Source organism: Chaetomium fimeti (assembly GCF_033439085.1).
Source record: "Chaetomium fimeti strain CBS 168.71 chromosome Unknown B0H64scaffold_2, whole genome shotgun sequence".
Classification (NCBI taxonomy): Eukaryota; Fungi; Ascomycota; class Sordariomycetes; order Sordariales; family Chaetomiaceae; genus Chaetomium; species Chaetomium fimeti.
In genome coordinates this window covers 973,791-1,001,455 of record NW_026944330.1, presented here as the reverse complement: position 1 = coordinate 1,001,455, position 27,665 = coordinate 973,791, and the positions used below count along the sequence as shown (strand labels likewise).

Here is a 27,665-nt window from a genome sequence, read left to right as displayed (position 1 = left end):
GCACCAACCCACTAGCTGCACAATAAGCCGCCTTGGCACACAAATCACCATGTCAGCGGTGGTGGATATCGTTTCCACGGTGACCATCCTCATTAATTTGGGATTGGAAATCAAGAACCGACTAGACTCGCTCAACCACGCTGCCGAAGAGCTTCAAGTGCTGACCACCAACCTTAAACTTTTGTTGGAGGTGTTTCAGAGCCCCCTGAACGAGGACATCTTCAAGACCCATGTGTCACAGTTCACGAACATCCTGGATGTCCTGCAAAGCATCGAACGTTCGTGTAAAGAATGCGCGAAGTCCTTGGACATCGACCTTGCTGGAGCGACAATTGCGACTAAGACAGAGTCGCGTGGCAAGAAATTTGTCAAGCGACTATGGTCCCTCGGCAAGATTTCCGACCTTCTCGCAGAAATTCAACGCAATGCCGAACTACTACAACAGATATACAGCGGAGTGTTTGCTGTCATTCTCCAGGACATCAGGGTGAAACAGGGACAGACGAGTGGGAAGGAAACTGTTGAATCCGCTGTCGTACAAAAGTCAACTGTCGATGAAAACCTGCCCGATCTGGACCTCAGCACGGATTTTGCTAACATCGACCGGATGGTGGGAAGCCTCACGATGGAATGTGAATACCTTCGGCGGCAACTCCGGGAGGCTACTCTGTTTCCGGACACGTCGGCTGTTCAAATCTATCAAGCGCAGAACCCAGAAGCAGCATCATTTTGGAAGGATCGATTCCAAAAAGACGAACTCAACGCCTCGACTCTTCGCTACGAGGTAAGGACGCTCAAACTTATACCCCCCCCCAGCTTTCTTTTTTTGAATTTCAATATCGGCGCATCATACCGACATATCGCTCTCTCACAGACGTTATACGTTTCTTGGGCACGCTTCGTCCATGAGGTAGAAACGTCTTTTGTGCTCAAGAAGATACCGACTGGAATTTTCGAAACTGGAAACACCGACCTCGTTCACGAACATGGATCCCGCTATTGCATCGATCAAAGCGGCACACGTCGTCTTTCCACAATCCGGCCTCTCTGGCTCCCGGCTCTTCGGTCTGCTCTCGATCCACTACACAAGGGTTACGTCAAGCCTCACGACTATTTCAATCTCCTTCACGACTCCTCCTTGTCTGACACCCTGAGAAGGTTGGTCCTCGAAAACGCAGGCTACGGTACATTTGTCGAATGTGAAAGGGCATCCGGGGATCTTTCCTTGCCGGCTGCAATTGAGTCCCCATCTGATCACGTCGGCTGGACCTCTGCTCAAATCGTGGCTGTTCCAACACCTGGTGAGCTTGGAATCGTTACCGAACGAGAGGTTATGGAATCAAGCAGCGACTCCCTCTTCACTTGCTTCAACGATACTGCCCAAGACGTTCACGTTTACGTACGCTACCTTCAGACCGGTCAAATCGAGCGTAAAAGTCTCTCGAAGCGCGTTCGTCCGGTCGGGGGTATATCTCTCGGCGCTGCATTGTCTATCCGGCAAGAGCTGGAATCAGGTGATCATGCCTGGAGCGGTGACCTTCACATCACCGAGTTCAAGGCATGTTACGGGGGGCGATACATTATTACGGCGGGTGTGGGTTCGACTGCTATTGTGTTTTCCACGAGGCCGCTCAAGAATTCCTTTGACAAGATGCTACGCGACGACGACAACCCCTCAAGTTCTGCCATACCGGAATTTGAGTGTACGCTTTTGGGGCCGTCGAAGACATTCATCCGCCCACCGAAAGTTGGCGAGAAGGTTCAGGTACGTATTATTTCTGCCAGACCACCGTGCAGTCCATTTATTGAGATTCAATTTGTGATTTGGCCAGATCGAGTACGACGGACTTTGGTACGACTCGAGAGTCACGGTAGTGGACGGCGATGAGTTCGAGTATATCGATTGGGACAGTGCACCGAAGCAAGTCCCGGCCGATATTACAGAAGCTCAGGACGATAGTGAAGGGGACGAGAAAGATATCGGCAGCTCTTTCTTCCCCGATGACCAGTTGACGCGACTCGGAAAGGGCACGCGGCGGCTGTGGCGACCATGGCGGAAAAACATCCAAAAGTATGACGTTCGACCTTATCGTTGCTTCCATATCGGCGACTTTATTGAAGCGCCCGTCATGTACCCGGATTTCCGATACCATTACCATGTTACCGACAACTCGGAACTCTACCTTCCCGCCCGAATCGTTGACGCCCAAGGCGACCAGTATGTGGTCGAATTTAGTCCGGCGCTTTCGGTTCATAGGTGGTGGCCAGGGAGGATGCCCGAGGGTGAACAAATAGACCTAGTGCCAGAATCAGGCATTACGGCAGAAAACCCGTTCGACGACTTGAATCGCGTAACGGTAGGCATGGATCGCGTACGTCCTTTCTCTGCGGGACCACGACCGGCTCTGGGGGTTCAGTCAGCGAAGCCGTCTGGGTGGAGTTCATTTCAGGGCGTTCGTCTCTGCAATCTTGAGGATCTTCTAGAGCGGAGTCTGTGGGACAACGACCGCGATAGCCAGCGAACATGAACTACATGGGTTCGGGAGGTCTGAACGCGGCGCTGCTCCCGCGCCGGGCTGTGGGGGCACCTTGCTAGTGAGGGGGTTGCGGCGCTGCCGAACTCGGGGTCGGATATCATGGTCTTGTCTGAAATGGAGCGTTCATTATCCGTTGTCTGTTGGCCTCTTCCGCGTTTTGCACACATGGGTCGCACCCGCCAAGCGAGGTACGCTCAATTCAATCATTGCCACGAAAGTAAGGTATTTTACGCAATCCCCTCCGTCGCCCAGCTTCCCATCATAAACCAAGCAGCCGATTCTCTAACCGTCTGTGTCACGCCATCATGCCATCGTACCCATCGACTTGCCACTCCGTCTCTTCCGTTTCCATCGGGCCATCCAATGGAAACACCCCGGGCTCCTCTTCACCGGGTCTTCCGTGGGCAATGCGTTCTTTGCATGCTCAGACGCCACGCCGTCATCACTTGTTGCGGGCGGCCCACCGCCAGGACCATCTGCCACCCTCCTAGCAACTCCGTGATCGCCCACCATTCCTGCATCTTGGACCCCTGTTACAGGGCGGTATATATCCCCAGATGATTCTCTCGTCTGTTTAGAATCCCCACTAGCACCATTTGTTGCGGGGGGCCGGCGACCACGCGGGTCATCTAGGGCGAACCCAGCGAAGTGGCTATCGCCGACTATTACGGTAGTGCCGTTGCGCTCTAGGTTTTTAGTCTTGACCCACACTTCATGACGCTCGATCAGCAGCGGCGTCTTTGGTAGGTGGTGTTTCCCGACATCACCCGTGCGAGGCCACTTCGCCAACACCTCGACAACCTCCTTGTGTCCCGCCCGCTCGGCACACTGGAGCGGCGTCTTCCCCTTGGAATTCTGAACGCCGGGATCCGCACCCCGCTCCAGCAACAGCCGCACCGCCTCGACATTCCCCATCGCCGCCGCTTTGCACAGCGGCGTGTGCCGCTCGAAGAAAAAGTTCAGCTGGAAAGACCCGGCGTGGTCTTCGTACATGACGCCGTCCAGCGGCGCGCCCCTGTCCAGCAGCATGCCGAGGACGGTGACGACATCGGCGGTCTGTCGGTCCAGCGCGTGCTGCAGCACTTCGCCTTTTTTTACGTCGCCGCTGTGGTCCAGCAGCTCTTGGAGGAGGTCTGGCGCGGCCTTTTCCACGGCGAACGACAGGGGCGTGATGTCGATGTGGGCGGGCTTGTTGAGGTCGGCGCCACGTTCGAGGAGCCAGAAGACCATTTCTCTGTCGGCAACGGCATGGCTGGAGGAGGTTAGTTTCTTTCATATAAGCAGGGCATGTTGAACCGTTTCTCCGCCCGTCTCAAGGTAAGATAGCTAGCAAGGTCAGGCAGGTAGATTCGTCTTCTAGTTTTCCAGTTCACGAGGACAGCAAGGTACATCTGGGAACACATCAGAGAAAGAAATTCGACAACATGCCCTAGGGGAATGATCCGAAAGGTTCAAAGCGGTCCAGCGAAGTACCAGCCTAGCACGTACCTAAGCACCGAGGGCGTGGCGTGGCTGAGCGCCTTGTTGAGGTTCCAGCCCGAGTCCAGGAACGCGGTGAGACAGTTTTTAGCGCGGGCGGCGATGGCGGCCTGACCGTCAAGATAACCCACGTTCCTGCCGTGGTGTATTAGCTTGGATGCGGCGCCGGCATGGTCTCGCGCCAAGGCTTCCTTCATGATGCAAGACAGCTCTTTGGCGTGGGTCTGCGGCGCGGCAAGGAGCTCCTCGAAAGTAACCATGTCGTCGGCGGCAATCGCCACCTTCAGCTTTTCTATTACATGGTCCGGTGTTTTGAGACGAGGAGCCGCAAGCGGGAAGGCCATGACGAGGCTGGCGCCGACGATGGATCCAGGTTATGGACTGTCTGGTTGGATCGCGGGAAAGAACGTGGGGTTTGTTGGGGACGCGCTCCAACCGCTTCTCTGCAGCATGGGGCGGGATTGGCTTTAAATGCCGAAATTTCAGGTCTTGCCCGGGGCACACAGACCCCTGTCCAATGCGCGGGAAAACCCCATCCGCCAAGTGCAGCCTTCTCATGCCTATCAACTGCTCTATAACTACCTACCTAGGTAGACCTAGGTACCTTACCTAACCAGGCACCCACAGCATAGGTATGTATTCACCTTACAGGTTTCGAATGTTCTGATACGTGTAATAGGTTGTCCCTGTGCGGCGTCCCCGGTACGTCCATACCGTCCCCCCTCCCTGCAAGCTAACTTCACTCCAGCTTCCCTGCCCCGTCGGCACTGCGCGATTCTGGATGTAGAAAATAAACTCGTCGCTCCTGAAGGTGTGCTTTTTCACCTCAACATCCACCCTTACCCAGCTATCTGTCGGCGTCGTCGCGGGCCCCTGGGCCGCCCCGTGCATGCTCTGCACCCAGCTCGAGTCCAGCGTCGTCGTGGATTCCTGGGCTGTCCCCGTCGTCGTTGTAGATCCCTGGGCCGTCAAATTTGACCCCAGCGTTGTCGTGGATCCCTGGACGGTCCCATACATACTCGGCGCCCAGCTTGAGGCCGACGGTGTCGCAAATCCCTGACCCGTCGCGTAGGGAGAATTATCCTGGACTATCCCGTCGGTAGCATTGTTCTGGGTCATTCCGTACGCCGAAGTGCCCTGCGCACTGCTCAGGTCCTGCATCGTCGCCGTCCCTTGGGCGACGCTCTGTCCCGGCATCAACCCTTGTCCACTGTGGGCATCGCCGGAGAACTCGGCGACCAGTCGGTCTTGCACATAGACTTGGGGCGAGGGGCCGCGGTCTGAGACGACCACGACCGTCCCTTGGCCAGTGGCTGTCAGATCCACGGGCACGTCGTAGTGGTGGACCTCTGTCGCTAGTCCCATCTCGTTAAAGCGGCGAATCATGATCCTCATCTGGTCCTCCAAGCCCACCGAGCCGTTGTACAATGCACAAACTACATGCGTGCTGGCGACGGGGAAGAAGGCTTGGTAGTGGTTGTAGTACGTTTGGACACCGTCCATCATTCTCTCAGCGTTGGCGTCGCCGGCGTAGGGGTCATCGGTGACCCATGGCTGGGGTGGAATATGGGTGCAAATCGCACCGTGTTGTGAGACAATCATGGCGACGGAGCAGCCATTGAGGTTGCGAGTGCCGATCATGGATGTCTGCTGAAAGCTGACAAAGTCGGTTTCGCCCATAGCCACCACCACCGCGCTGCCGGCATCTTCGTAAATGTCCAGAAGGCCAGGTGGAGCGGCCATGATGGCAAATGTGATGGGAGAGAAGAAAGTTCAGTCGATGACAAGCGCGGTCGAATTCAAAACTAATGACGGATGCGATGTTGCAGACGGAATTCAGTAACGGGTGTGGGTTGAAGTTTCGAAAATTGAAGATTGAGGATGTTTCTTGCTGGGTGAGACCCCTTATAAAAGGGCGACTTGATCAGGCACCACGATACCCGAGTACCTGGTACCTGAAGTAGCCGCCGAGTCTCCCGGCATCCTGGGTGGCTTCTGAGCCAGACGCAGAGGGCGGTTTGGGTAGCCGCCGACCAAATGGCGACCACCCGCCGCCATGGCTGTCAGCGGCTACAACCCCACAACAGTCACATAGTACCAAGGGCCAATACAAAACAGGCCAGGAAACCAGTAATCAACTTAGCATAGAATGATTCGTGATGGCGACTCGGACTCGGTAGCTACCGACGCAGGGGCTGTATAAAACGCAGCATCGCTCACATTCTACCGCTAGTAGTGAATTGGAGCGGATGCCATTTGGGCGAAGAACCTGAGAACCTTGACATAGATCTTTGAAACCGGGCGTGTCAAAACTTTCCAGTTAGCCTCAACGAAAGCAAACAACAGACCCCCGACTCAATCCCTCATCAACAACCTCACATCCCGTCCCACTCGCAGACCAACCACCCCGAAACCCCTACACCAACTATTATTACCCCCATCCCACCATAACCCAATCCCTCTCTTAACAACACTCACAAACCTCCTCAGGACAATACCCATGATTGCACGCAAAACTGCATAAACCCACAACCGCCCCGCCGCCGACAACCAGCGGGCAGCCGTCACGCCCGTTGGTAAGCGGCGGGTTGCCGGGAAGTGCCCGAGGCCGCAGGCGAAGTTGCAGAGGCCCATGCAGCTCTCGGGCTCACCGTCGGTGTTGGGTGCCGGCGTTGCAGCGTTCTATGGTCATGATATGATATGGTTAGTGGGAGGCTAAAGGGAGGGGGGGGGCTTTTGGGGTCGAGAAAAGGGACTGGGAGGGCTGACATATTCCGGAGGTGGCAACTGCGAGGAGCATGGCGAGTACGGGGAGCATAGTGTTGGGCACAGCTAGAAGCATACGGCCGGAGTTGGGGAAGCTGCTGGTTTGGGCTGGCTGGGCGCCTGAGGTGCTGGTTGGATCGGTCTCTGTCGCGCCCTGTCCCGGCGTGGCGGTTGGTCCCGGTGCTGACTCCGCGAGGGTCGTGTTGGCTTCGGCATAGCATTGGGCGTTGATGAGCGTGTGGTTCAGATAGAGGGCGCCACCCAAGACCCCGAAGTTAGAGGCCTGGTACCACATAATGGGGCACTCCTCGGCGATGCGGATAATGCTGGCACTGTTGGCCACCCACCACGAGGACGCGTCCCGGGCGTACGCCGTGTACGCCAGGAGGAGCGAAGTCGGCATGGCCGTGGTGAAGCCGCACCATCGCGACTTATCGGGGAAGGCGCAAGGGTAGTCGTACGTCCCCGATGTCAGGCACGTCTCGATCAGACTGGAGCCAAAGGAGACGTGCGCATCCTGCAGCTCGCCGGTCGGCACTGGCATAGAGAGATAAGTCATCGGGTCCTCGGTTGCGCATCGCCACGGATCTGTTTTGGTAACGGTTGGGGATACCGTGGGAGCAACTATCGGATGCAGATCGGTATAGTCGATCGGTCCCTTCAGGCCGGGGGCGGTGGCCGCAAAGCTGGCGAGCGCCGCTGCGAGGACTGCCTTTCTCGTCATGTTGATAATAATGTTGGTGCTAGTATCCTGGCAGCAGAAGTAACGAAGCTAGACAAGTGAGGTCTGTGGGGACGCCGAGTCAACAATGAATTGAGCGGTTGAGTTAAGTGAGTGAACGAAACGACGCGGTAATGACAGACATCTTGCTTGTGGAAGGTTGAGCCCATCTGGGAGACATAACACAAATTTTGCCCCTGTCTCTGTACACAGTATGGACGAGTTCACAAACACCTTGGCAAATGCAAGAGCCTCGAGAAGCCAAGGCCGGGGCCTGGCCACAAGAAGAAATATCTCCAGCCCCTGGGACTACCAAGATAGTTCATGATACGGACCAGGCAAGCAAACTTTGCAAACCAACCGTGAAACGGAGCCGAAAAGCCTCGAAAATAGCCCCGTATTACTCGTCATGACGGCGGTCGGCGTAAGAAGGATAACGCTCCTGGAGAAGGTCCTGGACCTCCTTGAGGCAATCCTGTTTGCGATAGCGATGGAGGTTCGGCCACCCGTGTGCTTGATAAATGGCCTGGATCATAGGCATCCCTTCCATGGTACTGGCATAGTACACCTTGCGCGGGCTAATGGGAACAGAGTTCAGCTGCCGGAACTGGTCTTTGAGAAGTTCAAAAAAATCGGCGATGGCCCAGGCAACCGAATCCACACGCCAATCCATCTCGTCCTCCGGGGCGTCGTCATATGCGTCGCCTAGGATGGGTTCTCTGGAGGGATTTTGCCTGATGTCGCTGTGGCACTCGTACCAGTACACTATGCCGAGCCTAGTGTCGAGCAGAAATTCCTGGTTGCGGAGCCCGCCACTGGTGATGCTGACTACATGGGGTGATATGGAGTCGGGAAGCGAACTGTTGGTTGTCGCTCTCACGTCGTCGACGGATAGTTTACCGAGAGCGATTGAGTGGGCCATGCTCCGCCAGTCGGCGAACCGGCACATGGCAGCACCCTCAGTTTCGTCGTCAACGGACCAATGAATGTATGGAAGATGGCGGAGCAGCGAGATGACTTCGTCCGTTTTCCCCAATCCACTGAGGGCCTCTGTGTCGATTTCGGGCCAGCCCTCTTCGGGCGGTTCGGCGACGTCGCACTCTTTGAGGTACATCCGAGTGAGGAAGCGGTAGTATTCGCGAACAGCGGCAATGGTTGCTTCGCGCGAGTAACTGACCTCGTGGATATCAGGCATTGTGCCTTTTGTCGAAGAGTGGGGGTGTGACTGAACAAAAAGTCTTAGTCTGGCCAAAACTGGAACTGTTAAGTGAAGCCGATGAGAAAGAAGAGTCAAGGTCGCCGCAGGCTCGAAATAAATATCAAAACCAGGGGGACTCAACGCCCGGATAAGGGGTTTGAGTCCGGGACCGGCGTGGGCCACCTTGGAATTTTTGATTTGTGCTCGTCGTTGGATCTAGGCAGCAATAGAGGGGCAATATGCCGTTGACGCGGGTCCCGTTTACACAGTAGGAAAAGCACCCAGAGTCACGCGTAGGGCTCATTGAGAGACATGAGCGAGAGATGGAATGTACCTATGTCCGGGTGGGCCCGCTTTCCGCAACGGTCCGGCCCCGGGTTTGACCTCGTTCAACCGCACCTTTTATTTGTATGAACTCCATTACTACCGAGGTACCTCACAAACCAACCTCACCTGCACAAAACACAAATTTATGCCACCTACCTTTATCGTCGACGAATGGCTCGACTTAACCATAATAATGACTTGGCCAATTGCTCGCCCGCGATGATCTGCCTGCCGGCTGTCTCACCTGTTTTTAGGGCTTCCCTTTGATCAACACAGGAGGTGCTTGGTTGGGCCTTGGTTGGTAACCCTGCGGGAACAGAAGTTAGGAAATTGTCGGTAATTCTAGCTGAGGGCAGGGGGAAGGGGCGGTTGTAGCCCTGGTGTCTGTTGTCTCCGTGTTGGTGGTCGTGTTGGGGGTCGTGTTGGTGGCCGTGGTGTGGCAGGGAGTTGCTCTCCAATGCTCCACGCACGCGCCGACAAAAAGAGCAGACGCCAAGGCAATTGGGCCGTTCTTGGCCGTTGCACGGTTGTGTTGTGGCGTTGGGTGGGGAGACCCGGGCAGGCGGCCCCGAAATGCTTGGCGCAGGGAAGATCGCTGCTCTCTGGGATCCAAGTTTGTTATTTGTGGTTAGCGAGTTCGTCTCCTTTTTCATCCAAGTTCGATGCGGTCTTTTGTTCATGTGTTGATGGCTTCAATTGCTTTGTAGTTATGCCTAGCCGCACGTCCTTGCCAAATGGGACAACCAGCGCTTACTCTGATGAAGATCGATTCGGCACGGGTGCTCTTGAGGGCCCGTTCGGTTTGAGAACTGCATCATTCAAATCACCAACTGCATAACCTGGCACGGTCAGGATAGCGGGGTTGGCAGCAACTTCCAACTCTTTTGGAGGCAACCAATTCAGTGCTGTCACAACCTACCCCTGTCGCTCGCCAGCGCAACGCCGCGTGCCACACACCTGGCCTGCCACAACTCCCCACGAGCCATCCCATCACACCCACCCCAGAAGCGGCCTAGTTTCCGCCTCCTGCCAGTGAGGCTGATGGTTTGACGGCTGTAAATTACGGCCGTCCAGGGTGCGAGGGAACCCAGGATATTGCCTGAGGTGTCGAGGGCCACAGGCCGCGGGTTTCCCAGGCTGCACCTCCCTGCAGGGAACGAGGGAACCGGACTCGAAAGTCGGCCGAATCCACTCGTCCACTCAGGCCTCCTTCCCGCGGGTCCATCTTACTTCCATCTCACTCTTCGTCCCATCATCTCACCTTCCACCACTTCCAGCACTCCATCACCACCTCCAAATCGCCATGGACCCATCAGCCGTCATTCAATCCACCTTCTAGCATCGGCTAGAGGCAGCAGTGCCCTCGCTCATCGCCGCCATTTCATCTCCAACTCTCATCTTTTGTTGTCCGACACCGTCCCGGGAGCGATTGAGAAAGCACCAGCTCACACAGGCCGGAGTTGTGCTGGTCTTCGGGGCCTCCGTGGAGCGAATTACAGCAGCAGGGTGCTGGCACAGCCTCGTCCCGCGCCCGCACACCCGACCTCGAGCCGACCCATCACAGTGTGGCTGGGGCCCCTCCCCCTGTCCAAGCACCCCCGAACCGCGATTGATAGTTCTCGTTTTCTCAACCCTCCAGAAACTTGATTTCCTCAATTCTGCAAAGAGCGCTCTGCGAGCTCTCGATTCATGCACAAGCTGCAGCAGCGCGCCGCAGCAGCTCTGGCTGCGAGGCCGCTCGCTCGGTCCATGATTGTCCCAAGATCGAGCCCGCTATCCCCGGGCGCCATCGCTGGGGCTGTGGTCGGATCGGTCGTCGGCGCCCTCCTCATCGCATTTTGTGTCTTCCCCTTCGTCATCCGCGCAAGACGCCGACGACTTGCCCGCCATGCCGATCCCGGCTTGGCCGAGATGGGGCAGGGTCCCGGAGGCCCCATCTTCAATCCCCAAGATGTAGATGACAACTCCTACAAAAGGTACTCGGGATCCGGCCCCGAGACAGCCACCGCCCATGACGCCCCGCAACCCACGGACCCAGATCACAAACCTCAGCCGACCCTCCCCCAAGGCGTCAACGTCGAGCACGGCCTGCCCTCACCCGTCTCGTCGCCCACCTCGCCCACTGACCCGTCTACCCACGCCGACGGCCAGCCTGTCTCACCTCTGACGGCTGCCGCTCCCACTCAATCGCCCGCCGAGCCCTCGTCTAAAGGATCCAAGGCCACCGCCGACCGTGAGAGCACTCGCGAGTTCAGTGTTAGTGACTCGTATGGTCCACCAAGCCGCGAGCTCACTAGCATCACCACTGCTGGCATCACAGAAGAGCCCGAGTCCTTCGACCGCCCTTCTGGTTCCTCCGACCACAGTCACTTTCCTCACTTCAGAGAGTCTCTCCGTGGACTAATCCACGGCCGCCGCCGCTCTTCCCACCAGCGCCGGGACAGCAAGCGGTCTACTCAAGCTGGCACCGACGGAGCACGTTCGCCATCCGTCATCACCAGCGACCTTCTCCCGCAGCCCGAGCCCGAGCAAACAATATCCGGGTTTGAGATCGATATTGAGACCCCGGGCTTAGCTTGGGACTACTACCACGACCCGAACTTGGGCATTGAACTGTCCGACACCTACCCGCAATCAACGCCGGCCGCAGCCCCTACCAGCGTTGCCCCGCCTGCGCCTGTGCCAACTTCTGCTCCGGCTGGTTCCGTCTTTCCAAATAACCAGGCTCCTATCTCGCCCGAGAGCGATTCGACAGTCTCGCCTGGTACCTTCAGCAGGCAAAACACTTTCCTCCAGGGCAAGAGGTTTCCCGGACCGCTACAGCGCACCGACAGCTTACCCCCTCCGGCCATCGTGGCCGACCTTCCCAGTCCCCCACTCCAATATTCCTTTGCCGGCCCCAGCGGTAATCCGATGGAGATGATGAAGCCAACCAACCCTACCGAAAGTGCATGGATGCTAGAGCACGAGATGCGCATGATTCAGAACTCGCCGCCGCCGCCAGCACCCGAACCCGTCCCCTACATCTCAATGCCAGTGGAGGAGATGGCCGGCCAGATGTTCGACAACGACCTCAAAGCCCAGTACCAAGCGCAGTACCAGGTTGCTTATCAATCGCCGTACCAGTCGCCCCCACCCGCCATCTCGGAAAATGGGTTCGAGATTCAGGAGGAGTCAATGGGTTACTACAACACTAACACCTTGACGACTTCCGATTACTCGACGCCACCGCCCTCCACCGGGCCGTCGACCGAGAACACGCCAGACACGAGGTTAACGCCTTACACAGCCTCTCCCTCCCCGCCGGCCGAGATTGAGACTTCTATCAATGGCCACCTGATGCCGTCACCTGGGCTTTCGGCCGGCCTGTCGCCGACGCCAGGTCTCTCACCGTCGCCGGGCCCGTCTCCGGGTCTGTCGCCCATACCATCTCCGGGTAATTCTGCGGGGACGTCTCCAGGCCGCTCACCAGGCAGGTCCCCGGGGCGGTCCCCGGGTAGGTCTCCCGCCGGCCCCCCTTACGTCTGCGCTTGTGGCGTTGTCAAAAACTCACTCCATCAATTCAAGTATGTGAAACCCTTGACTTTTCCGCAGACCGAAACTAACAACCATTGCAGTCACCACCGACGCTATCATGAACGGCCGTGCACATGCGAGCACGAAGGGTGTGGGCGAAGCTTCGGCACGATAACGCATCTGAAACGGCACATCAACGACAAGCACACCAAAACCCGCAAGTTCTATTGCACCCAGCCCGGATGCGATTACTCGAGGCAGGGCACGAAATCCTTCCCCAGGAAGGATAACTGGAAGAGGCACATGTTGAAAAAGCACTCGATCGATCCGCAGAATATGACCGACGAAGATGACCTGGGCGATATCGGGATGGATTAGCCTTGGATGGTCAACAACGGCCGTGTGTTGGCACAAGGCGAAGGCGGCTTTGCTGCAGCTCGCCATTCATTCATTCATTTCGAAAGGTCTCGGCGTTGGAATCGGCGCATTGCCCGCACACCTCAACCCCAAGACGGGGCAAGATAGAGCGGGGCTCGGGCGGGTACCCATGGATACTGCTTGCCGGGGCATACGGGACGCCAGAGTGCAAGAAGGCGGTTCTAAAACAGGCTCAGGACTGAGTCTCGGGCGGGATTGTACAGCACGCCTGGTGGCTGCGGGAGGTTTTGGTCGCCGATGATAAAATAACGGCAGGGCGTTATTCGGAGGACACATTCATGGGCGGGAGTTTTGTGTATGGGTGTATATCTATGGTTATTTCTTCTGCCCTTTGGGATAGTTTTCGAGCCGAATCTGCTCTCATCTGCGCTTGCAGATCTTTGGGGAACGATCCTCAGCAATATAAGCTTGCGTCACCCCTCATTGAGCTTTGACCCTCGCTCGCCTGTTTTTGCAGTAGGTGGCCGTGAATTCTCTCCTAGTGAATCTTGTTTTGTTCAGATACCATCCACGCGACTTGGGTGAGAGGTTATCAGTCGGATACGGCTGGCTCCTCCCACACCACCTAAACCACGAACTGCCCTCAGGCCAGCCGCACAGAACGTGACCAATCGTAACCTCAACCCCCCCAACCAGCAGCAGAACCTCACCTCATCTCCCTCACCAACTTCTTCACCAACCGCCTCTGCCCCTCCAACCCCAACCCCCCACGATCCGTCTCCTGCAGCGCCCTCCCAACAAGCACCACCGTCCGCGCGCTGTCACTGCCCACCCACACCCGCCCGTTCCGCCCCACCGCCGTCTCAAACGCCAACCCCCCGCCCTCCTCCCCCGCCAACATCTCCAACACCCCGACCCCGCCTTCCTCCCGACTCCGCGCCATCAGCAACCGCCGTGCAAATCCCAAACTGATATCAAACGCGCACCCGCCGCCCGCGGTAGACGTGGCCGTGGGCGTGCCCAGCGGGCCGAGGCCGTCGGCCTTGCCGGTCGTGCTGCTCACGCACTCGAGCTCCGCGTCCATGTGCTTGTTGGCGAGGGCCACGCGCGCGTAGACGAGCTGGCCGGGTTGCAGGATGGGGCGGGTCTTTTTGGTGGCGCCTTCGAAGGCGAGGTGGGGGAGGGTGGCGGGGGCGGTGTGCGGGGAGAGGGTGCAGAGGTAGAAATCGGTTGTGGAGCGGAGGATTTGGGCGAGGATGAGGTCGTTGGGGGAGGGGATGTACTGTTTTCTTTGGGGTTAGTTTTTGGTTGGGGGGGGGGTTGGTTGGATTGGGGGGGTGGTGAAGGGGGAGTGGGTGATGGAGGGGGGTGGTAAGGGGGGGCTTACGCGGTTGGAGTTGTATTCTATCCACATGGAGTTTTTGATGGGGTTGGTTATGAGCTGGCCGGCTACCGTTGGAACGATGTCGGTCGGGGGGATGTGTCGGAGGCCGGGCCCTAGGCGGAGAGGGTTCTTGGGGTGCGATGGGATCAGCGAGGGGTCAATTGTCTCCCCCGGGAGGACTACGGGGTGGCCGGTCGCCATGGTGGGTGGTGGCTTTGTTTGGGTGGTATGTCGTGGGAGGTACGGTACTTCGTCAGGCGATGATGTTTTGGTGTAGATGGATCTGATTGTTCTAGATTTCCAGCCTTGTTTGCTCTGCAGATGGCAGTTTGGCAGCCTTGGTGGGGCTGCAGGGATGTGCGAAGCTCAACGGTAATAACAGTCGGTTACGACTGTTTGAAAGAACAAAGCCGCGAAAAAGCATGTGGAGGGTGTAATTTTGAATCATTTCACGCTCAAATACCGTCCGGGTTTTCGGTTTGGCCTCACACCAGAACTTTGGCGGGGCAGCTCCGCCCAATTGCAGGGATTTAAATTTTAGATCAACCAGGAATTTTTTGGAACCCCCACCATGAAGTTTTGGGGAGAGACGAAGTTACAGCCCTCCCTCATTCACCACCTTCACTCACCAACTCCGACTCCCTAAACATACCTACCTACCGCCAGAAATAATGAGTGACACTGGGGCTAAGGCTGGCCCGGAGCCCAGCGAGCGCACCGTCATCGGCATCACCTTTGGCAACTCCAACAGCTCCATCGCCTACTTGGTCGACGACAAGGCGGAGGTTATTGCAAACGAGGATGGAGGTGAGGAGATATTGATCAGGCGCCAGTCTGGTGATCACGCTTGGTTATCATCTATCATTACTAATTCGCTGCTCTCTTAGACCGCCAGATTCCCACCATCCTCTCGTACGTCGACGGCGAAGAGTACTATGGCCAGCAGGCCAAGAACTTCCTCGTCAGGAACTCCGAGAACACAGTCGCCTACTTCCGTGACTTCCTCGGGAAAGAGTTCAAGTCGATCGACCCGACCCACAACCACGCCTCTGCCCACCCCCAAGAATCCGGCGAGACTGTCTCGTTCACAGTCAAGGACAAGGCCGGCGAGGAGGAGGCTGCTTCGACCCTGTCCATCTCCGAGGTTGCCACCCGCTACCTCCGCCGCCTAGTGGGCTCTGCCTCCGAGTACCTCGGGAAAAAGGTCACGTCGGCCGTCATCACTGTCCCTACCAACTTCAACGACAAGCAAAAGGCTGCCCTGGTCGCTGCTGCCGCCGCCGCCGACCTCGAGGTCCTCCAGCTCATCAGCGAACCCATCGCTGCGGCTCTTGCCTACGATGCGCGCCCGGAGGCCAAGGTCCAGGACAAGGTTATTGTGGTTGCGGACCTGGGCGGCACGCGGTCGGACGTCGCCATCGTCGCAAGCCGCGGCGGCATGTACACCGTCCTCGCCACTGTCCACGACTACGAGTTTGCCGGTGTTGCCCTCGACAAGGTTCTCATGGACCACTTCGCCAAGGAGTTCCTGAAGAAGAACTCGGGCGCCAAAGACCCGCGCGAGAATGCCAGGAGTCTGGCCAAGCTGAGGCTCGAGTCCGAATCCACCAAGAGGGCGCTCAGCCTGGGCACCAACGCCAGCTTCAGCGTCGAGAGTCTGTCGGATGGCGTCGACTTCGCGAGCACCATCAACCGCCTGCGCTACGAGACCATCGCGAGGGCCGTGTTTGAGGGCATCAACCGGCTGGTGGAGTCGGCGGTCAAGAAGGCCGGCCTCGACGTGCTGGATGTAGACGAGGTGATCCTGTCCGGCGGCACCTCGCACACCCCGCGCATCGCTTCCAACCTCAGCAACATCTTCCCCCAGAGCACGAGGATATTGGCTCCCTCGACCGAGGTGACGGCTCTCAACCCCTCCGAGGCCGAGGCCCGTGGTGCCGCCCTCCAAGCCAGCCTGATCCAGGACTACGAGGCCGAAGACATCGAGCAGTCGACCCACGCTGCCGTCACCACGGTACCGCACGTCGCCAACGCCATCGGTGTCATCTCGGTGAACGAGGCTGGCGAGGAAGTGTTCGTCCCCATCGTGCCCCCCGAGACCGCCGTCCCGGCGCGGCGCACGGTGCACGTTTCCGCCCCCAACGGCGGCGACGTCCTGGTCAAGGTTGTCGAGGGCAACACGCATATCAAGGTGACCCAGCCCGAGCCCAAGACCAAGGAGAACGGCGATTCCAAGGCGGCCAAGGTCGAGGATGCCGATGACAGCGACGAGGAAGACAGCGACTTCTCGGAGGACGAGGAGGAGGAGGAGAAGCGGGAGAAGGTCTGGAAGATTGGGTCCACCCTCGCCGAGGCGGGCGTCAAGGGTGTCAAGAAGGGTGGCAAGGTGGAGGTCTCGATCACTGTGAACTCGGATCTGTCGGTTATCGTAACGGCGCGGGAGGTTGGCGGCAAGGGCGGCGTCCGCGGGACACTGACGAGCGCCTAGGCGGCATTCCTTAGGCAAGGTCACAACGGCAGCATGTCGTCACATAGACTACGATGAGTGCGCACTGCGGTCCCGCTTGGCCGGGGGCGCGTGGGCCATGACGGGCATTATTACGGCTGGTTAATTCGCCTTCTCTGATAGATACTCTACATACACGGCTGATTCCCGCAGTCATCCTTGGCCTTCCTACGCCCCCCGTCTTTTTACGTAGACATCATGGTCACATTTCCTCCCATACTCCCCGCCTAAATTCTTCCTTCACGGTGAGCTACATTCCGAATCAGTTTGAAATAAAATAAAAAAAGATCTAAGTTTATTTGTGTATTTTAAGAGGAAGAAGCCGGTCAGGGGAGGGGCGAAACAAGGTTATTCCGCCCTTACGCATCTCCCTACCCCCTCTTCACTCATCTTTGTCTGGGTTCAGGTCTCCCACTTGAAAGGTATAAAGGGGCACCTCACCACCTCTACGGTAACCGTATGTCGGATATTTCGAGCACTGGCGACAGTATCGCGAGATCTCACGCTCATGCCTCGTCTGCGGATTTGTATCGTTCAGCGTCGTCGGCACATGTACCATCCACCGGTCCATTTCATAGTCGTAGTTTTCTCTTGAGGGCCACCGCGATACATACTGATAACTCGCCTCCGGGTCCTGTAGGCTCCGCGGCATTCGATACGCGGGGATGTGGCACCCGCACCCGGGATGATACAGCTTGAGGCGGCATAGCGGGCACCTTATCGGCGGGTAGGACTCATTTGCCCAAAGCAGTCCCCGGATGTGGTTCTTCACAACGTCCTCCCAGCAGGGCCGGCAGACCATGTGCCCGCATTTGAGCATGGCGCCGGGCGCGAGGTCCGGCAGGTCCTTGCGGTCTTCGGCGTTGCGGGGTGTGTAGATGGGCACCGAGCGGAGAGAGAGCTGGGTGTGGGTGCAGATGGGGCACCGCGCGAAGGGCGGCTTTTGGCCGGAGAGGTGTTCATACATGCCATCCCTCAGCTGGTGGAAGAGCGGTGTCTCGTACCCTTCCTCACTACCCACCGGAACCTCACCATCCACCGGAACCCCACCACCAACCGAAACCCTACCCTTGGCCTCCTCCTTGCCTACCCCCTTCAGGTCGTCATCGCCATCACCACCCGCCACATCGAGCGGGCCCACCCTGTGGGGAATGAGGAAGGACAGCCGCGACCGCCGCGGCGGAAAGCGGTTTTTGAAGGACAGCCACCGCCGGGGCGAATACAGGTTTTGGTCGTTGTCACTGGTGGCGGTGGTGCTGTCCATCCTGCGCGTGTGGGTTGCGGGGGCTTGGACGGGGCGGACGGAGTCGGTTGGGCTGGGCGGAGCTGGTTACTGGCTGAGCTGGGTGGCGCTGGGTGGTGCTGGGCGAGCCGAGACAGAGCTGGTGAACGGGATGGGAGGGGGTGGGTGAGCTGGGAAGGGGTGGTGTAGGGTCGGTGGCTTTGTTTGTTTCCCTTGGTGGTTGGGATCGGTGGGATTAAGTTCAGTCGGCTTGGTGTGGGGGTGGTAATAGGTGAGTGGTGAGGAGGTGGCCTTGGGTTCGATCACGGTTGAGCGGAAGGTGTGTTCGAGAAAAAAGGGGTGGGCGTTGGTGTCTAGCTGGCTTGGTGGTAGCTAGTTAGTAGAAGGGAATCAAAAAAAGGCATTTTGTATGTGTGAGTATTATTATATATATGAGATGTGTAGACGTAACAGCATACTATAGAAGCAACAGTTGACTGTGCGTGACAATATGTATGTAGTACAACCAGGAGAGCATGCTCGTTCCTGTAAAAAGGTTATTGTTCTTTTTGTTCATCGAAAGGGAAAGTCAACAAAGAACATGAGCTCGTGCTTGGCTGCAGTCAGCCTCGGCATGGAGCCATTAACGCACCACATCGTGTAGCAGGATAAAGGAAGTTATAATAATGGAGAGGAGAGTAAGTGGAGAAAGGGTCTTTCTAGAGTAACGGGCCGGTTCACTCACGGTAAAGGGGAATCCAAGATAGGTTTGGTCAACAACTCTAATGATGTATGCCTAGCTTACTGCACAATGATGGCCTATCATCAAGAATCCGAGGAGCGAGACACAGTACAGTCAGAACACCTGCGCGGCCACTTTCGCGGGTTCGGGGCGAGGTGTGGAAAGTCCTTCTTCCACTTGCCGTCGCGGTGTTTCCTCTGGTATTTGAAGGAGGCTGCCGGGTCCTGTTCGTTAAGAGGCAAATGTACCGCCGTGATTTCGCACCTACAGCCAATATAGGACAGTTCGATATGGCAAATGGGGCAGTCCAGCCATGCAATGGAGTCAGTATCCTCCTCTTCCTCTCCGTCCACAGGAAAGTGACACTCCTCACAGTACCTTTTCCAGCAGGCCCTGCAGAACATATGGCCACATATCAGAACAACGCCAGGCTCGAGCCGCCGAATGTCCTCGCGATAGATTGGGTTGTAGATGGGTAGGCCAAGAATAGACAATTGAGTATCTAGGCAGAGGGAGCAGCGGACGAATGGGGGTTGCTTACCCTGGACCTTGCCTTTGATGGCCTCCTCGACTTGGGGGAAGGTGGCCGCCTCTTCGCGGTAGTTTATCCACTCGTTCTCCCCCAGCCAAACCAACTCTTCTCCCACCTCGTCATCGTCCATATCGCTACCCCAGTCGCTGCTCTCCGTGCTGTTCGCGTCGCTGTCCCAATTGATACTCCCCATGCTCGCGTCGCTACCCACGTCGCTGCTCCAGTCACTCTCCTCATATTCGTCGTCGTTCTCGTCGCTGTAGTCGCTGTCCATGTCCTCGGGAGGACCGACGAGCTTCTTCTCGACTCCCAGATCAGCCAACTCTTCTTCTTCCACCTCGCCGCCGCTCCCATCGCTGCTCTCGCTGCAGCTCTCCCAGCTGCACGAGTTGCTCCCGTCGTATTCTTCATGCTCGTAGTCGCTGTCCGCCTTGTCGGAAAGGCTGTCTCGATCCTTCCCCTCCACCCAGCCCAGCGCCAACCCCAACTTCTTCTCCCCGTCGGCGCCCTGCTCACCACCCACTCCACCGTCACCAACAACCTCTCCACCGAACCCCCCACAAAACCTCTTAGCCGCCTGCCCCGGCTCGCTAAGCCCGCACTGCTCCAACGCGTCCACCAGGTCATCCATCCTCCCCCTCTTCTTGCCAGCAGTAGCCACCCCCATCTCCTTGCCAGCAGCAGCAGCAGCAGCAGAAGCAGCAGCGACCGCCATCTCCCGATCAATATCCCTCTGCAACTTCCAAGCCGCAGGCACCAGCGTCATCCTCTTCTTCTTGCCAGGAGCAATCACCCTCGTCTTCTGGCCCACCACCACATCCGTCACTGAGTGGTTGGTTGCGGTGGTCTCCTTTTGCAAGGGGCGGCGGGGCAGGTCGACTTCGGTCGGGTGGTCGGCGTCGCTCATGTCCATGTTTTCGTCATCGCCGTCGGGGGTGGGGTAGTTGCGCGTAGGGTGGTTGGTCATGGTGGTGGGTTTGGTTGGGTGCTGTTTGGGGGGGTTGTGTGGTCTCTGGTGTGAGAGGAGTGTGGGGATGGGTTGGGGTTAGACTTGCTCACTCGATTGGGAATATGAGAGAGAGGTTTGACTGGTTAGTGAATCGGCTGCTGAATAAAGCGCTGCTTCGAGGTTGCTTGAGTCTGGTTTATGTATAAGGGGGTCAAGACGGTGAGAACATGAGGGTGGCGACAAGGTGTGGCTGTTCTATAAAGCGGCAAAGTCAGCAAAACTCGCTCAGGAGTGTTGTCTAGCAAATAGGCAGGGAACAAAAGATCTGGGGGTTCCTTGACGGGGTTAGATTGCGAATGGTTGGAAAAGTCGGACCGCATCGTAGGAGGCGTTAAGGGGGAACTAGCTCACAAGAGGAACCAAACACACAAGGCGATGATGGTGTCTCTCACAAGAATCCTCTATCGTCCATAGTTATCCGGCCACCAAAATAAACAAATAAATAAATAGTTACAATAAGAATGACACAAGCCCAAGATTACTCACAAACTCATCGTCTATGAACGCCTCGCTGGCTTCACCACCAGAAACGCCTCGCCGGCCGAACCAACCCAAACCCAAACCCAAACCCCACCACATTAAGCCGCTAATATCTCGCCCCCGGCACAGTCCAAGCAACCAAATCATCCCTTACCTCACCCTCCTCCACCTCCCTGGCACGCTTAAACCCGCCGCCCTCCCTCCCCCTGTCCCTCGGATCACTCCCCAGCGTCGTCGCAGTCGCCAGACTAACCAGACTCGAGCTGCGGCTGCGCAGGCCTCCGCCGTCGTGGGTGATCTTGCTGTCCTCGCGGCGGTGGTGGTGGTGGTTGTGGTGGTGGAAGGAGGGGAACGGCTCGCGCAGGGCGCCGTTGATGGCGATGCCGATGCCGCGGCTGGACTCGCGGTCGAGGGTCGCGGTCGCCGGCCAGGACGGTGGCGTTGCTCCGGTCGCTCGCGGCGCTCTGGTCGCGCAGGTGGCGGCGCAGGCGGGCCACGTCGCGCGGCCGCAGCGTGCCCATCATGTCGCCGCCGTTGTTGTTGTCGTCGTCGGAGCCGCTGTCTTCGCGCCTGAAGTTTCGTCTGCTGCTGGGCGGGCTGTCGTCTCTGCCCGACCCAACCCTGCTTTGGCCGCGGCTGGCAGTCGTCGCGTGGTGGTGGTGGTGGTGGTGTCGTGAGTGCCCGCGTGTGTGATGGTGTTTTGGGGATGTCTCGAAGCCCTCGCCGCCGCCGAAGATGTTTTCGATGCATTGGTCGGCCGGCAGCTCGCCGGGTTGGCTGGCCCAGCTGGCGGCTAGGGCGCGGCGGTACATGTCTTGAACCTCGAACATGTCGCGTGATTTCCCGGTGAACGAGGAGGGCGCGAGGCCCGGGGTGGTTGCGCCGACGTCGACGGGTTCGAATGTGTCTCCCGCGACGAAACCGGCGATGCCGCCGAAGACGGGGGCAGATTTGGGAGGTGGGGCAACATAATTGCGTTCGCCGTCGACCTGCACCATCAAAATGCTGATCTTGAGTGTCGAGTTGATCTTGCTGTCCTGCATGAGGTAGCGCCGCACCACGCCGTCCTGGACGTCTGTTGTCGGCCGTTCCTCTTCTTGGGAACCCCGGGGACTCGATTCTGTCACTGGGGAGACGCTGGTGCTCAGCGAGCTGCGTTTGCGGTGGTGGCTGGATTTCTGCACGGGCGACGCCAGTATCTCCTTGATAGCATTGGCGGTAGTTCCATCGCGCAATATCGCCTCGCTTTCCTCCACATACTCGCTGAGATTGAGGCGGACGGTACCGAGGGTGATCTTCTCATCCCGCCCGGCTACGCTGGCCAGCCCACCGGCACTGAACTCCTGGACTACCTCAAATTCGATGGCGCATTCGCCCAGGCTGTTGTTACGGTCGATACCAATGCGGACTGGGACGATCTTGGAGTAGTTGTAGTCGACCCTGTGGTTTGAAATTGGGCATTTCTGTGTCCGTCCGCGGTGCTCTCCATGAATGCTGTGCGGGAGATGCCATTTGATCATGGACACTCCCGAGACAAGTGGCACATTGTTGAGATCAGATATCTGTTTGAGTTAGCAAGACATGTTCCTCTCACTCGAGGGCTCTTTCTTGCACCCGCCTTAATATGAACATCAAACTTGGGCTGTAGGACGGATACGCCTGTTAGTTTTCAAGCCTCTCTCAAGGGTTACCCGGATTGGGAACAGTCCGACTGTATTCCGTACCTTTCGACCCTTGCTCACTATGGGGAAGAACTGCATATTAGCGCAGGGTCCCTCACAAGGGGGCTCGTGCTGCGATGAAGGTGACGCGGTTGCATTTACACAGAACGGCCAGACCCCAGAGTGACGTAAAACCGTCCAATGCAAAAGAAAGCCGGGTTTCGGTAATGCAAAAAAAGAGGAACCGGGGGTTTGGTGGTAAGAGGACCGAATGAATCGAGCTCGTCCGAAGAAGGCACAGCTGAGACAAACGGGCGGCGCAGAGTGCAGACAGCCTGAGAGTTGTGTAACAACGGAGCTTCGGGATGGGGGGCGCGGCGAGGGGGGTTGAGGACCTAAGAGATAAAGAAGGGGATAGTTCGGCAAAGCTTACTGAGGGAATCCATGTTTTAATGCCGCTTCAAAATGTTACTATCAATGCATGTGGCATGTGTGTGGCATGTGGCAGTCGATTCGGGGACAGGCTCATTCCTCCCTCGCCGACTAACCGGCAATTGGGACCGAATTCGGATGGGCCTGCCACTTCCCTTTTTCCAGTTCGTCAGTTCGTCAAGAATGTGGAGGGAGGGAACGAACCACGCGAGCTGACGTCGGCACGCCAAGGATTACTGACGCGCTTGAGGGTGCAGTGATGCACTGAATCGTCGGTAGCGTTGATGCCGGAGAGCGGGACACTACCACCGAGGGTAAACCAAGCGAGCGCGATCCGGGACGAAAGCTTGTCTTCTCCGCGCGGTGACTGCAAGTTCAATTCAGGGGATTGGATGCCAGATGTCTCCTGAAAATAGCGGTTAGGTGGACCCACCAAGATCCAGGGACTCGCCCCGAGGCACCCCCATACGGATGGGAGGGGGCCATCGAATTGCGGGGCTCGGGCATTTCCAGGTTCACAGAGAGCCTCCGCCGAGATCTGCGAGCGGCAAGGCAAGTGGGCTGAAGCTTATTCAATCCAGGGTGGATTTTGGGAGAAGAATGTTGAGGTCCTGTGGTTCATTGAACCTGCAGAGTAATGTTGTTTTGACGGCGAGGGGATATGGGTACTCCCCCAAGCTACGAATCCCCGGGCAGGCACACGGGGCAACACCTTCCTCCTCATGGGAACCTTGCAGCACACTCCGGAAGGCCCCCTTGAGATTCAAGAACCCCGAACCCCACCACCGCGTCTGATAAGCCGCTGCGAGGAATCCGATAAGAGCTCCAAAAATTAATTGGCATCGGTCCAGCGCCGATCTGTTATTGCTTTCTCATTCTCAGCAACCTCCAAGTCCAGAACCGACAGCCATTTCGCCCAACCCCGAGCCCCATGTTGGCCGTATGGACGGTAAACGATCTCTGCCCCTCGGAAAGAGGACGGAGCCGAGGAAACGGAAAGATGCCCCGGTGACCAAAGACCCCAAAACTCGACCCCAAGATGGACGACCAACGACGACGACGACAACGACGTCGCGCTCTACGAAACGCGTAAAATTCCAGGATGCCCGCAACATTCGCACCCAGCCGTCCGATGCTGCCCTCGAAGACGGCAAGCTCGACCTGCAGAAATTCCTCAATGCCCGCCAGTTCGAGATCAAGGCCCTCGAGAATAGCATGCGCAAATGCAAGGCCATCAATGCAACCCGCGTATTCCAGCAAGTGCCCCGCGCCATGCGGCGGAGGACCGCAAGCCACAATGCCAAAAGGGTTCCCAAGAGATTGCGCGAGCAGGCGAAGAGGGAGATGAGGGAGGACAACACGCCGACCGTCGAGGCCAGAAAGCGCCGCCCTCGTACAACCCGAGCCCGCATCCGCGCCGAGACCGCCAAAAAGCTCGGCATCCTAGCTGCGAGGAAAAGGAAGAAGCTACTGGAAAAAGCCACCGCCGAAGGAAACTCGGCTGCAGGAGGGGAGAAGCCAACCGTGCACACCAGGCTAGCGAGGCCGAAAATTCGACGCGACATGCTCAACGAGCCGCCCAAGGCCGAGTCCAAGTTCAGGAAAAGGCAAATGAACAAGACGTGGTTGCCGACACATCTCTGGCATGCGAAACGGGCAACTATGACGGAACCAAGCAAACCATTGTGGCGCTTCGCTGTCCCGCTCACCCCGACCGAGAAATGCTATCGCCCGACCCATCGTGCCTCAGGCCAAAAGGGGGTTGTGGTGTGGGATATGAGCTACATGAGCACCATTGGTCTATACGGGACGGCTGATGGTGCCGAACGCGTCTTGAAGGGCCTGGGGTTGACGCAAGAAAGCGCCTGGGGCGCCCGAGGACAAAAGTGGAGGGCCGGCGTGCGGAAATGGACTGGCATCCTCAGCAAACCGACCAAAGACTCGAGGCGAGATATCGGGCCTGCGACCATCGTCTGGAATCCCCAAGCACCCGCCCAGGGCGACGATGTTACGGACTCGAACCGCCCAAAGAAACCGCAGAGACAGCTATTCATTCGCACTCACCCGTCATGCTTCCTTGAGCTGTTCCAGGAACTCCTCAAGCTTGCGAAGATGCAAAACCCTCGGCTTCATATCGAAGATCTGCGCTTCGAGATCGGTAGTATCGAGCTCACTGGCCCTGCCTCTACCGAGGCACTGCTCGGCGTCCTTCAACCATACCGTGGCAAGTCAAACAACCAGGAGCCCCATGGTCAGGTTTTCCAGTCACTTGCCGGAGTTGCAAATCCCGCATCGCTCCCTAGGGATGCACTTCTGGCCTTCTCGGTGCAAGACCCTCGGCTGACGTATCCGCCAAAAAGAGTGAACATCCCAGATGGCCGTGCGGATGGGCCTCTTGTTGAAACGCTCACCAAATGGCCTGTCGAAGAGGGGTTGAAACCATTCGATATCTTCAGCCGGGATCGTCGATTCCAGGCCTCACAACTACCCTCTCAGAAGACCATCAACCGCCGGAGAGGGGCGAACCCGCCTGGGGAGACCCTCCAGGTGACTGCGGCCGACCCTCCAATTCCCATCATGCTGCTCGCCTCGAGACCATCTACGGATGGACAGGCTCAAGGCACATGGACGTTGTTGGCCCCATGGAAGTGTATCATGGCCCTTTGGGGTTCTCTTATGCACTGCCCTCTCTCGACGGGCGGCAACCCCCGACTTGGCGGTTTAAATGAGCAAAGACAAATCGCGTTTGAGCACGGTGCTCCGTGGTTCCCTGGCGACTTCCCAGCAACCGACGCCGGGCGTAATTGGGAACTGGAGCAGCGAGTCAAGCGAAAGCGGGATTGGGATCGCCGCCCGAAAGGCAAGAGGGTCGAGTGGAAGTCGCTCGACCTCGGTGCTAGCCGGAAAGGCGAGACCGGAGACGGTTTGGCTTGCGATTTCGAACATTTGTTTGCCTTCTCCCAAGCGACGAACTTGTCGATCCCGGATGCGACCGAGATGGACATTGATCCCCCGGAACGGTCGGGAGAGGCCGAGCCCGTAGAGGTCCCCGACCCTTCAGCAACAGCCTTGGGGCTGATTCGACGCCTGCCAAAGCCGGCTTTCATCTCGCTCCTCGGATTACCCAATCCAGCCAAGCCTCCTGCGAACACCATCGTCACAATTCATTTAACCTTCGTCGCAAGAGGCGTCGCAAACAACTGCGCCAGGATCTACCGGCTGCCCTCCCGGAAGCCAGCAAGGATTGCCGACCCATCTGACGAGGTCGAAGTTCTCGCGTCCGACCCGACCTCGACTAACTCACCAGGATCCCTCCCTCGAGACCTGAGGGATCAGTGGCTTCGGGGGCTGCCGAACCCAAAGAACAGGGGCTCCGATCGTAGATCCCGGTTGGTGGGCCCCCCACAGATGCCCCCCGGCATCGATATGGAGTCACGCAAAAAACTCTTAGCGCAATCACTCGTCGCGACAGAACTCCCCTACCCAAGACCGGCTGCCAATGAGCTCGACGTTGGCGGGCACCATCCCCTGTGCCCGGACACGGAGGATTTGCTTGGGTTTGTGACGACGGGCGCGTTCAGTCTGAGCGAGGGCAGGGGTACGGCAATCGGCTCCATCTCGGCAGCGAAGGCGCTCGAGTCGGTGGCGGAAGCGGGAACCAAGGAAGGGAAGCTCTGCATCGTCAGGAACGCGGGCGAGAATGTGGGCTGGTTGGCGAGGTGGGAACTTGTTTGACGGGGGTCCGACGACATCTGTCGCTTGTTGCTTCTTCCCCGGTGACAAACAACTCAAGCTTTGAACTAACTGAGCGAGGCGCTCGGTTGGCGTTCACTACGAAGTACAAAGTAACTCGATGACGAAAAAACCCGTTGGGTTGGGGCTGCAGGCCACCCACCGGCAACATCCAACGCAAACAGTCAATGAAGCAGCAGTTTGTCACCATTCCCGATTTCGTTCGGCTCCAGAAAGTTGGTGCCGGAAATGGAATGCCTGCGGTCCACAGACAACGTCAAAACGCCTTGCTCGTCAGGTCATCACTCGATTATCTTTCTCGGCGATATTCCCCGAGAGAGCGGTTGTGTGTAGGGCTCGGATGCTGCGAGTCAGATGCAGGGCTGATCCCTATCAAACTGACAGGAAGGAAGCCGTCTGTTTGTGATGAGAAGCAAGGGCTATCATAAAAAATGACGACTGCGTAACCTGACGGTGAGCGAGTGGACTTGTCTAAATTCCCTGGCGACGTTTGGCTGATGGTGTAAAAGGGCTTTCGGTTTGAGACAGATCCAAGCTGATACAACATCTGGTACATCCCAACGTACGGTCCGATCTGTAGTTTGGAGATCGTAATCCCGTCTCGGGCAATCAAAAAAGTGACAAATTCTGCCTTGTTCACCAACCCAACCCCAACCTAACTTGTCACATTGACATGGCAAAGCTCCAACCCACTGGGTCTCCTGCACCTCCGTCACCTGTGGGACAAGGATGTCCGCAAGCCAATCATGCGCCTCTGTTTTCTGCAGCCACTGTCGATCGCTTCCGAAGCTTGGATGCATCCACCCAGGTCACCGCACAGAGATTAGACGTCGGCATCATGATCGCTCCCGATCGCTCCAGATCCCGGGCGAGATAACTGACTGTGCCGTTCTCGGTCTCCAAACCCCAGAGCACGCACGCACGGTGGATGAATACTTGGTACTTTTGACTCCCACCCCTTGCTCGAGATCCCAGTGGGGATCGGGATCTAACTGGTCCGGGTCTCGGTTGCTCTGCCCTTG

At 57.6% G+C, this 27,665-nt stretch overlaps 12 protein-coding genes across 12 annotated transcripts; 4 read left to right on the top strand and 8 right to left on the bottom strand.

The window, feature by feature from the left end:
- Positions 1 to 49: 49 nt before the first annotated feature.
- On the top strand, positions 50 to 2,528 carry B0H64DRAFT_316985 (uncharacterized protein; the record flags this gene model as incomplete). Its single annotated transcript, XM_062800315.1, has 3 exons — positions 50 to 784; positions 875 to 1,765; positions 1,833 to 2,528. 3 exons carry the CDS (start codon positions 50 to 52, stop codon positions 2,526 to 2,528), a joined length of 2,322 nt encoding a protein of 773 aa, XP_062661960.1.
- A 661-nt stretch (positions 2,529 to 3,189) lies between these two features.
- Positions 3,190 to 4,360, bottom strand: B0H64DRAFT_370929 (ankyrin repeat-containing domain protein; the record flags this gene model as incomplete). Its single annotated transcript, XM_062802119.1, has 3 exons — positions 3,190 to 3,199; positions 3,247 to 3,789; positions 4,026 to 4,360. The coding sequence occupies 3 exons, from the start codon at positions 4,358 to 4,360 to the stop codon at positions 3,190 to 3,192; spliced, it is 888 nt and encodes a 295-aa protein (XP_062661959.1).
- Positions 4,361 to 4,540: 180 nt separating this feature from the next.
- On the bottom strand, positions 4,541 to 5,929 carry B0H64DRAFT_471729 (uncharacterized protein). Its single transcript, XM_062807899.1, has one exon. It carries the CDS (start codon positions 5,757 to 5,759, stop codon positions 4,662 to 4,664), a length of 1,098 nt encoding a protein of 365 aa, XP_062661958.1. The 5' UTR covers positions 5,760 to 5,929; the 3' UTR covers positions 4,541 to 4,661.
- A 316-nt stretch (positions 5,930 to 6,245) lies between these two features.
- B0H64DRAFT_471728 (uncharacterized protein) lies at positions 6,246 to 7,506 on the bottom strand (the record flags this gene model as incomplete). The annotated part of the gene is made up of 3 exons (XM_062807898.1): positions 6,246 to 6,305; positions 6,495 to 6,698; positions 6,805 to 7,506. The coding sequence occupies 3 exons, from the start codon at positions 7,504 to 7,506 to the stop codon at positions 6,246 to 6,248; spliced, it is 966 nt and encodes a 321-aa protein (XP_062661957.1).
- Positions 7,507 to 7,704: 198 nt separating this feature from the next.
- On the bottom strand, positions 7,705 to 8,942 carry B0H64DRAFT_74994 (uncharacterized protein). The gene has a single exon (XM_062808712.1). The coding sequence runs from the start codon at positions 8,696 to 8,698 to the stop codon at positions 7,904 to 7,906; it is 795 nt and encodes a 264-aa protein (XP_062661956.1). The 5' UTR covers positions 8,699 to 8,942; the 3' UTR covers positions 7,705 to 7,903.
- Positions 8,943 to 10,485: 1,543 nt separating this feature from the next.
- B0H64DRAFT_74984 (uncharacterized protein) lies at positions 10,486 to 12,955 on the top strand. Its single transcript, XM_062808711.1, has 2 exons — positions 10,486 to 12,594; positions 12,646 to 12,955. Exons 1-2 carry the CDS (start codon positions 10,718 to 10,720, stop codon positions 12,920 to 12,922), a joined length of 2,154 nt encoding a protein of 717 aa, XP_062661955.1. The 5' UTR covers positions 10,486 to 10,717; the 3' UTR covers positions 12,923 to 12,955.
- Positions 12,956 to 13,628: 673 nt separating this feature from the next.
- Positions 13,629 to 14,766, bottom strand: B0H64DRAFT_471726 (uncharacterized protein; the record flags this gene model as incomplete). The annotated part of the gene is made up of 2 exons (XM_062807897.1): positions 14,310 to 14,766; positions 13,629 to 14,204 (listed from the first exon to the last, which is right to left on the bottom strand). The coding sequence occupies exons 1-2, from the start codon at positions 14,505 to 14,507 to the stop codon at positions 13,629 to 13,631; spliced, it is 774 nt and encodes a 257-aa protein (XP_062661954.1). The 5' UTR covers positions 14,508 to 14,766.
- Positions 14,767 to 14,863: 97 nt separating this feature from the next.
- Positions 14,864 to 16,917, top strand: B0H64DRAFT_74956 (Hsp70 protein-domain-containing protein). Its single transcript, XM_062808710.1, has 2 exons — positions 14,864 to 15,113; positions 15,194 to 16,917. The coding sequence occupies exons 1-2, from the start codon at positions 14,978 to 14,980 to the stop codon at positions 16,792 to 16,794; spliced, it is 1,737 nt and encodes a 578-aa protein (XP_062661953.1). The 5' UTR covers positions 14,864 to 14,977; the 3' UTR covers positions 16,795 to 16,917.
- A 277-nt stretch (positions 16,918 to 17,194) lies between these two features.
- B0H64DRAFT_429652 (uncharacterized protein) lies at positions 17,195 to 18,185 on the bottom strand (the record flags this gene model as incomplete). Its single annotated transcript, XM_062805905.1, has 1 exon — positions 17,195 to 18,185. Exon 1 carries the CDS (start codon positions 18,074 to 18,076, stop codon positions 17,195 to 17,197), a length of 882 nt encoding a protein of 293 aa, XP_062661952.1. The 5' UTR covers positions 18,077 to 18,185.
- A 648-nt stretch (positions 18,186 to 18,833) lies between these two features.
- B0H64DRAFT_385138 (uncharacterized protein) lies at positions 18,834 to 19,808 on the bottom strand. Its single transcript, XM_062803053.1, has one exon. The coding sequence runs from the start codon at positions 19,580 to 19,582 to the stop codon at positions 18,860 to 18,862; it is 723 nt and encodes a 240-aa protein (XP_062661951.1). The 5' UTR covers positions 19,583 to 19,808; the 3' UTR covers positions 18,834 to 18,859.
- Positions 19,809 to 20,738: 930 nt separating this feature from the next.
- Positions 20,739 to 22,962, bottom strand: B0H64DRAFT_74874 (N-terminal C2 in EEIG1 and EHBP1 proteins-domain-containing protein). Its single transcript, XM_062808709.1, has 3 exons — positions 22,522 to 22,962; positions 22,416 to 22,439; positions 20,739 to 22,359 (listed from the first exon to the last, which is right to left on the bottom strand). Exons 1-3 carry the CDS (start codon positions 22,555 to 22,557, stop codon positions 21,046 to 21,048), a joined length of 1,374 nt encoding a protein of 457 aa, XP_062661950.1. The 5' UTR covers positions 22,558 to 22,962; the 3' UTR covers positions 20,739 to 21,045.
- Positions 22,963 to 23,490: 528 nt separating this feature from the next.
- On the top strand, positions 23,491 to 26,625 carry B0H64DRAFT_415153 (ribonucleases P/MRP protein subunit POP1-domain-containing protein; the record flags this gene model as incomplete). Its single annotated transcript, XM_062805081.1, has 2 exons — positions 23,491 to 23,524; positions 23,789 to 26,625. The coding sequence occupies 2 exons, from the start codon at positions 23,491 to 23,493 to the stop codon at positions 26,623 to 26,625; spliced, it is 2,871 nt and encodes a 956-aa protein (XP_062661949.1).
- Positions 26,626 to 27,665: the final 1,040 nt, after the last annotated feature.